This window comes from Chenopodium album, chromosome 25 (assembly GCF_948465745.1).
Source record: "Chenopodium album chromosome 25, dcCheAlbu1.1, whole genome shotgun sequence".
Lineage (NCBI taxonomy): Eukaryota > Viridiplantae > Streptophyta > Magnoliopsida > Caryophyllales > Amaranthaceae > Chenopodium > Chenopodium album.
The window spans coordinates 9,925,170-9,938,076 of NC_137858.1; the positions used below are offsets into that span (position 1 = coordinate 9,925,170).

A 12,907-nucleotide genomic window follows, 5' to 3' on the forward strand; every position below is an offset into this window, starting at 1 on the left:
AAATCATCCTATTAAGCTTGATTTTTAATTAGCAATCTCTGTATTCTTGTAAAGTATTCTTTGCAAAGTATTCTTTGCAAAGGATATACTATTCTTATTTTCTAGCTTACTTAGAATATCACACACAAATAAAATTAGCCTTTCTTTTGCAAATATACAAGCTCTTTCAATCTCAACACAAAGATTATATATCATTCATCTAATTTTTCGATGACTCAAGCAATGAGAAAAGGAACATGATTTTTCAGTGGCAATTCATTAATTTGCTTGCTTTTTATTCACATGAAATAGACAAATTCTTGTAAAATAATACAAAGTATTCAAAAGTCTATGCTAAAGTGATAGAATAATTATGCAAGTTCGATACTAATACAAGGTAAAATTGGAGACTACAAAACTTTAAATGGTAAAAAGCCTTGTTGACTCAACCCTTAAAGTTCAACAACAGGGGTAGCAGGGGCATCACAAGCAGGTGGATTCTGCGTTCCAACAAGAGTAGGCTTAACGAATTTACACATCGAAACCGCTGGACCATCGCTGCCAGTGTACTTAATGTCTATGTCTGCGAGCTCTACCTTGTCACACGGAAAGCCGCTGCTGCAAATCAACTTCACGGCTTCCTTTCCACTTGAAGCTCCCTTAACGTTCATAAACTTCATGTCGGAAAGCTTAACTTTTGAGGGTGTCTACAAAAATGATACGATATACATTGTTAGGAGGAGAAACAAATATTTGTACAAATATATATACTACCTCTGTTAATTATTATGTGCAACTTTTGTGTATTATTTGTGACAAATAAAAAAATTTCAATGTTGCAGATTATAATTAACAGAGGTAGGATGTAAATATATCTATTAAAATTTATAGGTTTACCTTTTCTTTGCAGTGATTGTAGGGGCAATATTCTTGATCGACAATGACGGGGTTTCTAACATTTTCAACCGTGATATCTTCAAAATGCAACCCATCAACATTAGATGGGTAAGAGTTGTGCCATGTTTTAACACGGACACCATTGTCGGTATCCTTGATGGTACAATGCCTTACAGTGATGTTTGACACTGGCTCTTCATTAGGGTATCTGCCAAGACTACCAACACTAATTCCGTGGCCAGGTCCACAGGTGACATTTTCTACGAGGACGTTCTTAGCACCATCACCAAAGGACACACAATCATCTCCTGTGCCAATTGTGAATCCTCTTATGGTAACAAATTCTGAACGTCCGATGTGAATGCCATCAGTGTTGGGGCTGTCTGCTGGAGCCGTTATTGTTATGTCGGACATTTCCAGGTGCTTACACCCTAGGAGGGCAAAGTGAAATATCTTGCTGTCTTTTGAAGTTAAGCCGGTGACCTTTGAATTCGTTACAAAATTGAACCTAAAGTTCTGCAATGCACAACAACATAAATCATTAGGAATTGTATCATTTGTAAACAATCTTGGTATGTATGAAAAATGGTAGAGACTTAATCTATAAAGGAGTTGACATTTGATTTTTTTTAGGGGTTACTTTTAGCAAATAGTCTTGGATGTGACCAATGTTATACAACGTATGATGAGACAAACAACAAATCATCCCTTAACAATATAACAAGTCATCCCAAGACTAACCAGATGACTGTAACGAAAATATATTAATGTCAACTGTTGCATCAAATTTCCTTACGAATATATAACAACTCACATTATGTTATAATGTGTGACATTCTCAAAAACTTAAAGGGATTTAAAGATCTTACATAAGGAAGGGTGAAGCAACCGACGTAGCTCTTAACGCACCCATTCTGTTTCCAAGCATCTTGTCCTTGGCCATCAAAGACACCAGCCCCTTTAGGAGCTGTGATTGTCAAACTATCGACATTTTCTACCTTAAACCATGTATCTTCGTTCTTAAACGGAGCCAAACTTGCAGGGGCCTTGAAGTTCCCTAGAATTTCTATTGTAGTTGGTGTTTGGCATGGACCTTTTAGTTTAATAGGGCCTAGCAAGTAATCGCCTTCAGGAACTAATACCTTGCTTCGCTTTTTTGATTCACATGCAGCACTCCATGCGTCTAAAAAGGCCTGAAAAATAATCAACAAACAAATAAACACTCAATTCATTTCGGACATACAAGCATTCACAAATCAATATCACGTATAAACTACTTTTTATGATTATAACGCCGATCTTTCTTCTATTCCTTTACCTGTGTAACATCGCAATTAGGCTTTGCACCTTTTGTTGTTATGTCAAATACAATGGTATCACCTTCAGCAGGTTCCTGACCATTTATTTGTAAGACGAGCAAACAAAATGCAAGAAAAAACAATGTGTAATTTAATTTAGTAGCCATTTTTTTTTTTTTTTTTTTTTTGGGTTATGAAACTAGTTAAAATATATTGCTTTATGATTTTCTTTGTAAAAACTTCGATATATATAGTCAACAGTTTATGTTAAACATAGGTTAGACGATCAGTTGTTGAAATTTGTTCTGTTCGCTGCCATGAGTTGTTTTCTAAATATATCAATAAATCTAATTTACATTATGAATAATAGAGGTTAACCATTTTATTAAACCTATTATAAGTGTTGCTAAATATGCATAATAATATACCTAAACTAACATAATCCATGCATAGAAGTTTGAGTGTTGAAGGGGTCAAACGGACAAAATATGGAAAAAGTTTAAGGAGAAGAGACTTATGATGCTTGTTTACACTAAATTATAGCAAAATACGTACTCTAATTAATGTGATAATCGTCTTGCTTTCTCAAATGTAATTTTTTTAGAGGTGTTTAGGATGTCTAAGCTAATATCAAGACCATGACTCGAAATACTCTCATACTCCCTCTTTTTTTTTTTTTTTTTTTTTTTTTTTTTTTTTTTTTTGAAAGAACTCCCATACTCCCTCTGTACTGTTTTAGTTACTTAACTTTTTATTAATCAGCCAAAAATTTAACTCTCTCCGTTCCACATTGATGTTCCTGTTTAGAATCTTTGACTTTTTGAAAATAAGAGGGAATCTTCTAAATTTCTCTCAATTTATAAGAACAAATATAGTCATGTGGGATCAAGTTTGATTCGTCTTGATGAGTACATTATTAATATCTAACTTTTATAATTTTTGCTAATGTGATACTAAAGATATTTGCGGTCAAAGATGGGTAAAAATTTGCATCGGTTTATGTAAACAGGAACATCATCTCCCTCCGTCCATAGTTTGTTGAAAAAGGTTGTGTATTAAGAGACGAAGGTAGCATGAAACAGAGGGAGTACAACATTGATAAATTGAATTGATGACTAAAATATATGCATACGTTGTAAATGAGGTTTGCTGGACAAAACACTATACCGAGTACTTAATTTTTATTAGTTGATTTTTTATTTTATTATTTTATTGGCCAAACTTATTAAAAATGATTTTTAGTTTAAAAAAAATAATTACTTAGTTTGGGAAATTAATTAAAAAAGATGAAAAAAAAATGAATTTTCATTTTACTCCTGATGAATCACATTTATATAGGATTTATAGGCACGTTTACGCTAAGTTTAATAGCTGTTTTTTGAGTCTTTTGCCGCTTTTTAGGTCTCAAATGAATGAGTTGTTCATTTTGTGCTCTATTACGCTTCGTTTGTGTTTTCTTAATGTTTCAGGTAGTTTCTATAACTATTTGGACGCTTTCGGAGTGATTTTGGAAGAACCGGATAATGAAAGGATGAAAAGTCGATGAATCGAGGATTGCTCAAACAAGGATATGTGTTTGTGGAAGCTTCGGTTGATATTTATATGCATTAGGATTGATAATTGCATCCACAAGGGTCGCTATGCATCTTTCGGAAATGAATTTGAGTTAGAAACGAAGGAAAACGATGGTCTACAAAGTGTCAAAACAGACCTTTGATCACTCTTTTGATCATAACTTGAGTTCTACAGATCGGGATGAAGCGATTCAAATTGCATTAGAAACTAGACTTGAAGATCTTTCCATTGATAGGTTGCACGCCCATATACACTTCCTAGATCTTGAGATACAGCCCTTTAAAGTTGACCCTGCGAAACTGCCAACCCATCGCCCGGCCATCGGGCGATGGCCGTGATGTGCGCTCGTGCTGGAGCTGCTGGTTGGGGCGATGGGAAGCCAGCGCCCGCTGGTCGACCTCCTCCTTGTGCAGCTTGTACGACCATCGGCCACCCATCGCCCGATGGATGGGGTGTGCGCGCAAGCTACTAGGAATCCTACATCGATTATAATTCTTTCAATCGACCAATCACATCACGACTTGTGTAATTGCTATTTTTCTGATTTTATTTTATTTATTTATTTTAAGATTAGTTTTAGGATAATATAAATACTCAAGGGATAATTATTTTCCCTTATGCCTTTTTATACTTTTTATTTTACGTTTGTTGTAGTTTCTCTCTTGCCCCAGTTTTTCATGGACAACTCCATGGATTCCTCCATGGATTTGTCCTTGAATTTGTTACTTTAATTTATAGAGGTAATTTTATTTCTTTATTTTAATTATGTTTTCTTTGTTAGTTTTATTTTTAATTATTTATTTCATGCTTGAGTAGTTTTATTTCTAGGGTTTGGGAATCCATGTTTATATTATGAATCTTGGTTGATATTTTGATTATTGATTTCTCTAATTGATAGTGTTTTATTGTTAATCCTGCAACCTGATCAATTGTATGATTAATTCGTGTTAATAAGAGTTTGAATCGAAAGATCTTACTTTTAGAGGCTTACCTACAATTAGCAATTCTGATTATGTTAGCGACCGAACTATATATGTTGAATTGAGAGCGTTAAGACCCGACCGTAGGCTTAGCAATTGCTCTAGATAATTGATTGATTGAATTGTTATTGATTTTTGATAGATTTAGAACTATAAACATGGTGAACCATAACCCTAGGTCTTTTTATTATTTGTTTTATTCCTATTTTAATTTAGACTACTTTTCTATTTGAATTTCGTGACTTGTTTAGTTTCTTCAATTTCTTAGAGGTTAGATTGAATACCATCTCTCTGTGGATTCGACCCTACTTACCCTACTACATTGTTAGTTGGATTCGTTAGGAATTTATTTTTGACAGGTGTACGACAACCTATCAACTCCCTTTGTGTTTTAATAAGTGTTGAACTTACTGTTTTTTTTTTAAAAAAAAAAGAGTGTTACGCTTACTAAATGAGGTCGTATTATCATAAGTGTTACATTTCTTTTTTTGGTCCCCACCCAAATATTATATCTCTCCTCTCATGGTCTCCACCTAAATCCATTACCGTACTACTCCCTCCGTCCCAAAAAGAACGACCCATTTGGCCAAAACTTTGTCCCAAAAAGAATGACCCATTTGCATTAAAACACCCACCAATTTGCTACAATATTTGTGCAAAATTAGCTTTCCCATATAAAAATTTGATTTTCCATGTTATTTTATTACTTTCTCTCTCTATTTTTTTACAAATCCCATGTAAATTTATCTTTCCAATATACTTTTACTTCTTTTTACTTAACTTCCTTAATACCCGCGTAATCAACCCAAATGGGTCGTTCTTTTTGGGATGGAGGGAGTACTTTTTTTTATTTATCTTCCTCTCATATTCATTACCTGTACTTTTCAACAAACTATCAACACTACTATATCTTTCTTTTACAATATTTTAAATAATCTAACTATCCAACTACCCCACTTACATCTTATTTCATTCAAGTCAATTAAATTGTCTAAAATTATGTGCAGATCAAATTGTAACACTTATTAAAAACACGAAAAAAGTAATAAGTTTGGCCAATAAAATTTAGTTCAAAATTCAATTTAATTGTCTATTAAGTTTGACCAATAAAACTATATAAAAAATTGTAATGAAAATTAAATATTGTGATAGTCATTTTAAGGAAGACTATTGTACGAGTAGGATATTTAGAATACCAGAGTTTATGTTAAATACTACGCGATTTAAGCCCACTCCTTTGCTAATCAATCAAGAGGACATACATGCTCTCAAACAATATAGTCCTCGAAACTGTGAATAATTGAATCCTATTAGGGTATTTCTAATTTGGCTTTGTATTACAAGCCAAATGATGGAACCAAGGAACTGTAATAGGAAATTAATGGTACGGAATTTATAATAAGTGAAAAATACAAGTATGATATCATTTTCGTACCAAAGTTTTTCTTATCCTAGAAAATCACAAACATTATTATAGCCAATATCTTGTAATCATATAATCTCTTTCAATCTCAATACAAAAAGGCTATCATTCTTCTAATCTTTCAATGAGAAGATCAGAGGAATATGATTTTCTGTGTCAAATTCACATTTTCTCTTGCTTTTTATTCACAAGAAATCGATGAGTATTTGTAGAATCTTACAAAGTATTCGAAAGTCTACTTATGAAAGATACTACAAGGTAAATCTAGAGACTACAATTCAACAACAGGGGTAGCAGGAGCATCACAAGCAGGCGGATTCTGCTTTCCAACAAGAGTAGGCTTAACGAATTTACACATCGAAACTGCAGGACCATCGCTGCCAGTGTATTTTAAGTCTATGTCTGCGAGCTCCACCTTGTCACATGGATATCCGCTGCTACAAATCAACTTCACGGCCTCCTTTCCACATGAAGCTCCCTTAATGTTCATAAACTTAATGTCCGAAATCTTAACTTTTGATGGTGTCTGCCAAAATGAAATGATATTCATTGTCAAAAAAAGGCCAAAAAAAAAAATGAAAAGAAAAAAATTACTACTTTATTTAGTTGACACGTTTTGACTTTAGCACTATTCACACACCTTGACAGTATTTTGTACTTTATACGTAATGAAAAATATAGTCATGTGGGATCTTGTTAGATTCGTCACGTTATATACTTTCTAAATATCAACTTTTCATAATTTTGTTTATCGATAATTAAAGATATTAATGATTGAATAAGTACATTGGCAAACGTGACCACTAAAAAGAAACGGAGTAAGTATTTGTTTTAGGCTTACCTTTTCTTTGCAGTGATTGTAGGGGCAATACTCTTGATCAACAATGACGGGGTTTCTAACATTTTCGACAGTGATATCTTCGAAATGCAGCTTGCTAACAGTGGATGGATACGAGTTGTGCCATGTTTTAACACGGACACCATTGTCAGTGTTCTTAATGGTACAATGCCTTACAGTGATATTCGACACTGGATCCTCATTAGGATATCTGCCAAGACTCCCAACACTTATGCCGTGGCCAGGTCCACAGGTGACATGCTCTACCAGGACGTTCTTAGCACCATCACCGAAGGACACACAGTCATCTCCGGTGCCAATGGTGAATCCTCTTATGGTAATAAATTCTGAACGGCCGATGTGAATGCCATCTGTATTAGGGCTATCTGCTGGGGCTTTAATAGTTATGCTACTCATCTCCAGGTGCTTACACCCTAGGAGGGCTATGTGAAATAGCTTGCTGTCTTTTGAGGTTAAGCCAACAATCTTTGAATTCGTCACAAAATTGAATCTAAAGTTCTGCAATGGACAACATACTATTAGTAATTTCATATTTTGTAAACAAACTGCTTGGTATATATAAAATCGACAAAGTCTTGAGTATATGTGACCAAGGTTATGCAGTGTATGGTTAGACATATAACAAGCCACCTCTCAACAATATAATAAGTCACCTCAAGATTAACCAAGAGATGACTATGTCGATAAATGTTGATGTAAAATATAGATACTTTTTCTAACATATGACGAGTCATATTAAATTATTATAATTTGTGACCTTTTTTTTGACCCAAGACCTCTCAAAAAGTTATAAAGATTCGAAGATCTTACGTAAGGTAGGGTGAAGCATCCGACGTAGCTCTTGACGCATCCATTCTGTTTCCAAGCATCTTTTCCTTGGCCGTCAAATACACCTGCCCCTTTAGGAGCTGTGATTGTCAAACTATCGACATATTCTACCTTAAACCATGTATCTTCTTTCTTAAATGAAGCCACACTTGAAGGGGCCTTGAAGTTTCCAAGAATTTCTATTGTAGTTGGTGTTTGGCATGGACCTTTAAGTTTTATTGGGCCTAGCAAGTATTCACCTTTAGGAATTAATACCTTGCTTCGTTTTTTTGATTCACATGCATCACTCCATGCATCTAAAAATGCCTGAAATATAATCAACAAATAAACGTTCAATTCTCACAAATTGATATGATATTACAAGTTGATCGAAAAATAGATATAAAATTCGTCTTTAGGTCATCTAACACATCCCTATATATCTATGTACACGCCCGTACGTCTCAATCACATAGAAACTACTCTTTGTAATCATGACGTTGATCCTATAGTGTTCCTTTACCTGTGCAACATCGGCATTAGGCTTTGCACCATATTTGGTTATGTCAAATACAATGGTATCACCCACAGCAGCTTCATGACCATTTATTTGTAACACAAGCAAATTAAATGCAAGGAAAAGCAAAATGTAATTTAAATTCGCTGCCATTTTTTTAATTTTTTTTTTTTCTTAGAATAATTAGTTTAGAAAGTAGTAGTTGAAATATTATTGCTCTATGATTTTCTTTGTTAAAACTACAATATATATACTAAACAGTTTCTGGTAAACATATGATTAGGCCGAGCAAATTTTTAATCTCTTTTGTTCTCTGCCATGAGTTATTTACTAAATATTCACTTATTATAACTTACTTGATGTAGAACAAGAGGTTAACCATTTTAAGAAACCTATTATAAGTGTTGCTAAAAATACATATCATAACTACACTCATACCATCACAGTACAGTCGATATCTGCTTTTAGAAAATATGTTTCACTCCTAGAAACAATGCAAGACGCTAGAAATATCAATCGACTTTAATTAATACTACTTCCGTTAATCTTTAACTGTAACAACAGGGTATTATTTGCTTGTGAGATAGTAGGCTTGTTTGATAAATGGCTTTTCATTGGCTTTTTGGTTGGCTTTTGGCTCTTTCATTTGGTCAAACATCCAAAATTTGTGTTTGGTAAATGGTTTTTTCAGCCAGCTGAAAAGCTGGCTTTTAAGCCAAAATGAAAAAGCTACTTGGAGTAGCTTTTGGCTTTTGGCTACCTAAGTTACTAATAACATCAAACAGCCAATTTTACCAAACATGTTTTTAGACTAATAAAAAGTCAAACAGCCAACAAAAAAGCCAATACAAACAGCCAGTCAAACCAGCCAATCAAACCAGCCAACAGCCGACAGCCAATTGCCAAACAAGGCCAGTATATTAAAAGTATCTTTGTTGCAACTAGAAATTAACAGAGGCACTAATATATTTTCCGTAGTACCTACAAGCTAATATAGGCTTCAAGGTGGTTATTTTTTCTAGACAATGGTACGAATAAATTTAATCTAACACGGTAATGGAGGAGTTGTTTTCAAAGTTTTCACCACAGCTCTAAAGGCCTTCATCTTCAATTCTTAAAATGGACAGATGAAATAAACATAATATATATATCACAAACTTTGTAAACATAAAGTATAGATTGTTACACCACATGTATTTGTAGTGATATTACTAATTACTCTTTCCTTTTTTTCTGTAACACCACCTACCATGGCCTTTTTATTTTAATTGTTGCAATTCTATTTTTGGCAAACAACTACATTTTAATATTATTTATATCTCTTCTGATCTCATAGTCCTCATTCTAATTTAATACTTTTTTATTATTATTTCTTTCCCTCTTATATTTCTTACTTTTCAATAAAATACTAAACTTCACTATCTTATATCATGATTTTTAATATTTCAATTACGCCCACTTACCTCTTATTATATTAAAATCAATTAAATTGCCTATAATTACATGCTAGTTAATGAGTAACATAAAAAATAGACAGAGGTAGTAGTGTAAACAATACAAGTTTGAGTAACTTTTAACCCGTATGTACTTGTATTATATTAGAGGTAACTTTAAGCCTAATGTAATTAGTTCATATGACAAGTTTATTTTCATACACTAAGATCGGATTTGATTTTTACTCTTATCAAATTAAAAGAGTACTCTATCTATATATCAATAAAAAAGAGCTAAGATAACTTCTACATATTGGGATAACTTTTGATCATTTTAGAGTGACTTTACCACACCAATATAGATGTACAATTTGTTTTACACCAGATTTATTTAAATGTTTGTCATTACTATTAATATACCCTAACACTTTCTTTATTACATAGTTTTCTTTCTACTTATTGCAACTACTAAAAAAAGGAGAGGACAAAGTTAGTTGTTTCTTTTTTTTCAATTTTTTTTTTTTTTTGGGTTTTTTATTGGGAGAGGAAATCCCTTATGAAAAATGATCATTTAGAATGATATGATCCCTAGCTATCTTGAGCCTCAAAACCTTAACCAACTAAACTAAATAGAAATTTAAAAAATTTCATGAAACTGCACTTTGTTAAGAACATTAAAATTAGTTCTCAAGAAACTAAATTCATTCGAGACTCCCTCAAAAAAAAAAAATTAAATAAAATAAAATATAAAATAAAATCGTTCGAGACTGTATAAATTCATGAACGTAGAGGTTAAAATGGTGGAGTCGTGGAGACAAATTAAATTGGATACTATACTCGAATATTCAAATTGATACTTCATAAATTTCTACTCCCTTAATTACTTATGTACCGCTACAATAATCGGGTAATTTTCTGAAGGAAATTTATCCTGTAAGTTAGCCAAACATACTCAACTCAATGCCATTTTCTAATAATGTGTGCGTAAAAAGATAAAAATGTAAGACATACATCACTCATTCACACAAACAATAGAAATGTTAGTGTAACAATCAAGTTATATTATTGCATAAATTCTCTTACAATCATATGTTATCAAGGCATCAACAAAATAGTCTTGAAAAGGTACTAAACCAAAGACATCCTAGTACAGAATCTATGCAGTTGACAAAATTATACGTTTACAGCTCAGCGGTCAAATACTTGATACGTACAAACATAAAGTGCTTTGTCAATTGATCTACGAAGATTTTGACTCCCCGGAATCCTTAGCAGGTGCACCACATGCAGCAGGGTTCTGCTTGCCAGTAATGATTGGCTTGACATTTTTACACTCTGAGACAGCGGCCCCTCCAGAGTAAGTCAAGTCAATGTCACAAAGCTCGACCTTGTCACAAGGAGCTCCACTGCTGCACAACAGCTTCACTGCCTCCTTTGAAGTTGCAGTTCCTCTTACTCTTTTGAAACTAATGTTGCTGAGCTTAACCTTTGATGGTGTCTGAAAATAAAACATTTATTAGTGTACAACTAAAGTGTGAATGACTTAATAAATTAAGATGTATATCAGTTAGATCAAATCGTTCAATTGATAACCTTATCCTTGCAGTGATTGTAGGGGCAATACTCTTGATCGATAATAACAGGATTTAGCACATTCTTAACAGTGATGTCCTCAAAGTGAAGATCAGTACCAGTTGCTGCATAAGAGTTCATCCAACTCTTGATTCTAACACCATTTTCGGTATCAGTAAAGGTGCAGTTCTTAACAGTGATACCTTTATTAGGAGCCTCATTCGGGTACCTGCCCATGCTTCCAATACTTATACCATGGCCAGGACCACATGTGATACCCTCAATGTGCACGTCGACAGCTCCATCACCCAAAGAGATACAATCATCTCCTGTACCGATCTTTGAATTGGTGACAAACACCCCGTTTGAACGTCCAATGTGCATACCATCTGTATTAAGACTGTCTTGTGGTGCTTCGATAGTTAAATCGTTTAATGTTAAGTTTTTGCACCCCAAAACTCCCATGTGATATAGCTTGCTGTTCAATGATTTGATCCCATTTATTTTACCGTTTGTTACCATGTTGAACCTGAAATTCTGCACGCATAATTGTAATGACATGATTGATTAGTACTCCTTAATAAAAAAAGATCTAATTACTACCCTGTTTCATATTATTTGCAATGATTTGACATAAAATATGAGTAGAATATGTCTAATCATTGCAAATAATATGAAACGGAAATAGTATATTATAAGACTCCTAAATGTAACAAAGGTGACATACGTAAGGAAGATCGTTGCAAGAGCCAGTCTTAGCACAATCATTCTGCTTCCACGCCGATTGTCCTTGACCATCAAAAGTTCCACCACCGGCTAGACCATTGATGGTAAGACCCTCAACGTTTTCAAATTTAACCCAAGTGTCTTGGCCTTTAAACTGGGCTACTTTTGGTGGAGCTTTGAAGTTTCCTCTAACTTCGATAGTAATCGGACCCTTGCAAGGACCCATAAGCTTCACAGCATTCAACAAGAAGGTTCCTTTAGGTACTACAATCGTTGTAGGTGCTTTTGCTGCACATGCTTTTTTCCAGGCACCCAACAAGCCCTGAAACAACATAACGTACATACATCTTAGTAAGCAAAATTCGCGACATTTCAAAAAAAAAAATCATCATTCATCAAGATGGACAAGAACTACTTATCAAATGTTGAAGAATAATACAAAACTGAATCAAGAAAGAAAAAAATGTACCTGTGTTGCATCTGCATTAGGCTTAGCACCAAATTTTGTTATGTCGATGGACTTATGGGATCTTACGACTATAACAAATGTATATAACAAGCTAAACAACAATGGGAGAATGGGAGTTTTCATTTTTTTTTTTTTTTTTTTTTTTTGGGTTTTTTAAAAAAAAATATTGTTTTTTTTTTTTTTTTTGGTTTTTTTTTTTAATTTTTTTATTATGATCATTGACAGAAACAACTGCTGCTTATATAGTAGCAGCTGAAATCCTCTACCACTCATATGTTAATTCAGTTTCAAGCAAGTTACTATATTTAAGCTAAGTTTGTGGTTATTGTAAATTAAAATTAATTTCAGATCTACTTCTTTCACCTTGATAAA

At 33.5% G+C, this 12,907-nt stretch overlaps 3 protein-coding genes across 3 annotated transcripts; all 3 read right to left on the reverse strand.

Moving 5' to 3' along the window:
- Positions 1 to 431: 431 nt before the first annotated feature.
- On the reverse strand, positions 432 to 2,341 carry LOC145613625 (putative galacturan 1,4-alpha-galacturonidase SALK6). The gene is made up of 4 exons (XM_081668722.1): positions 2,195 to 2,341; positions 1,746 to 2,069; positions 877 to 1,392; positions 432 to 686 (listed from the first exon to the last, which is right to left on the reverse strand). The coding sequence occupies exons 1-4, from the start codon at positions 2,339 to 2,341 to the stop codon at positions 432 to 434; spliced, it is 1,242 nt and encodes a 413-aa protein (XP_081524848.1).
- Positions 2,342 to 6,423: 4,082 nt separating this feature from the next.
- Positions 6,424 to 8,488, reverse strand: LOC145613626 (putative galacturan 1,4-alpha-galacturonidase SALK6). Its single transcript, XM_081668723.1, has 4 exons — positions 8,342 to 8,488; positions 7,822 to 8,145; positions 6,994 to 7,509; positions 6,424 to 6,678 (listed from the first exon to the last, which is right to left on the reverse strand). Exons 1-4 carry the CDS (start codon positions 8,486 to 8,488, stop codon positions 6,424 to 6,426), a joined length of 1,242 nt encoding a protein of 413 aa, XP_081524849.1.
- A 2,520-nt stretch (positions 8,489 to 11,008) lies between these two features.
- On the reverse strand, positions 11,009 to 12,658 carry LOC145613627 (putative galacturan 1,4-alpha-galacturonidase SALK6). The gene is made up of 4 exons (XM_081668724.1): positions 12,536 to 12,658; positions 12,068 to 12,388; positions 11,362 to 11,877; positions 11,009 to 11,266 (listed from the first exon to the last, which is right to left on the reverse strand). The coding sequence occupies exons 1-4, from the start codon at positions 12,656 to 12,658 to the stop codon at positions 11,009 to 11,011; spliced, it is 1,218 nt and encodes a 405-aa protein (XP_081524850.1).
- Between the last annotated feature and the right edge of the window lie 249 nt (positions 12,659 to 12,907).

Coding starts and splice junctions, on each gene's coding strand:
- LOC145613625 (XM_081668722.1), bottom strand. CDS start 2,341: ATGGCTACTAAATTAAATTACACATTGTTTTTTCTTGCATTTTGTTTG. Junction 1,393..1,745: donor GTTGCTTCACCCTTCCTTAT/GTAAGATCTTTA, acceptor TGTGCATTGCAG/AACTTTAGGTTCAATTTTGT. Junction 687..876: donor ACAATCACTGCAAAGAAAAG/GTAAACCTATAA, acceptor TCATTTTTGTAG/ACACCCTCAAAAGTTAAGCT.
- LOC145613626 (XM_081668723.1), bottom strand. CDS start 8,488: ATGGCAGCGAATTTAAATTACATTTTGCTTTTCCTTGCATTTAATTTG. Junction 8,146..8,341: donor CTAATGCCGATGTTGCACAG/GTAAAGGAACAC, acceptor ATTATATTTCAG/GCATTTTTAGATGCATGGAG. Junction 7,510..7,821: donor GATGCTTCACCCTACCTTAC/GTAAGATCTTCG, acceptor TGTCCATTGCAG/AACTTTAGATTCAATTTTGT.
- LOC145613627 (XM_081668724.1), bottom strand. CDS start 12,658: ATGAAAACTCCCATTCTCCCATTGTTGTTTAGCTTGTTATATACATTT. Junction 11,878..12,067: donor CTTGCAACGATCTTCCTTAC/GTATGTCACCTT, acceptor TTATGCGTGCAG/AATTTCAGGTTCAACATGGT. Junction 11,267..11,361: donor ACAATCACTGCAAGGATAAG/GTTATCAATTGA, acceptor TTTTATTTTCAG/ACACCATCAAAGGTTAAGCT.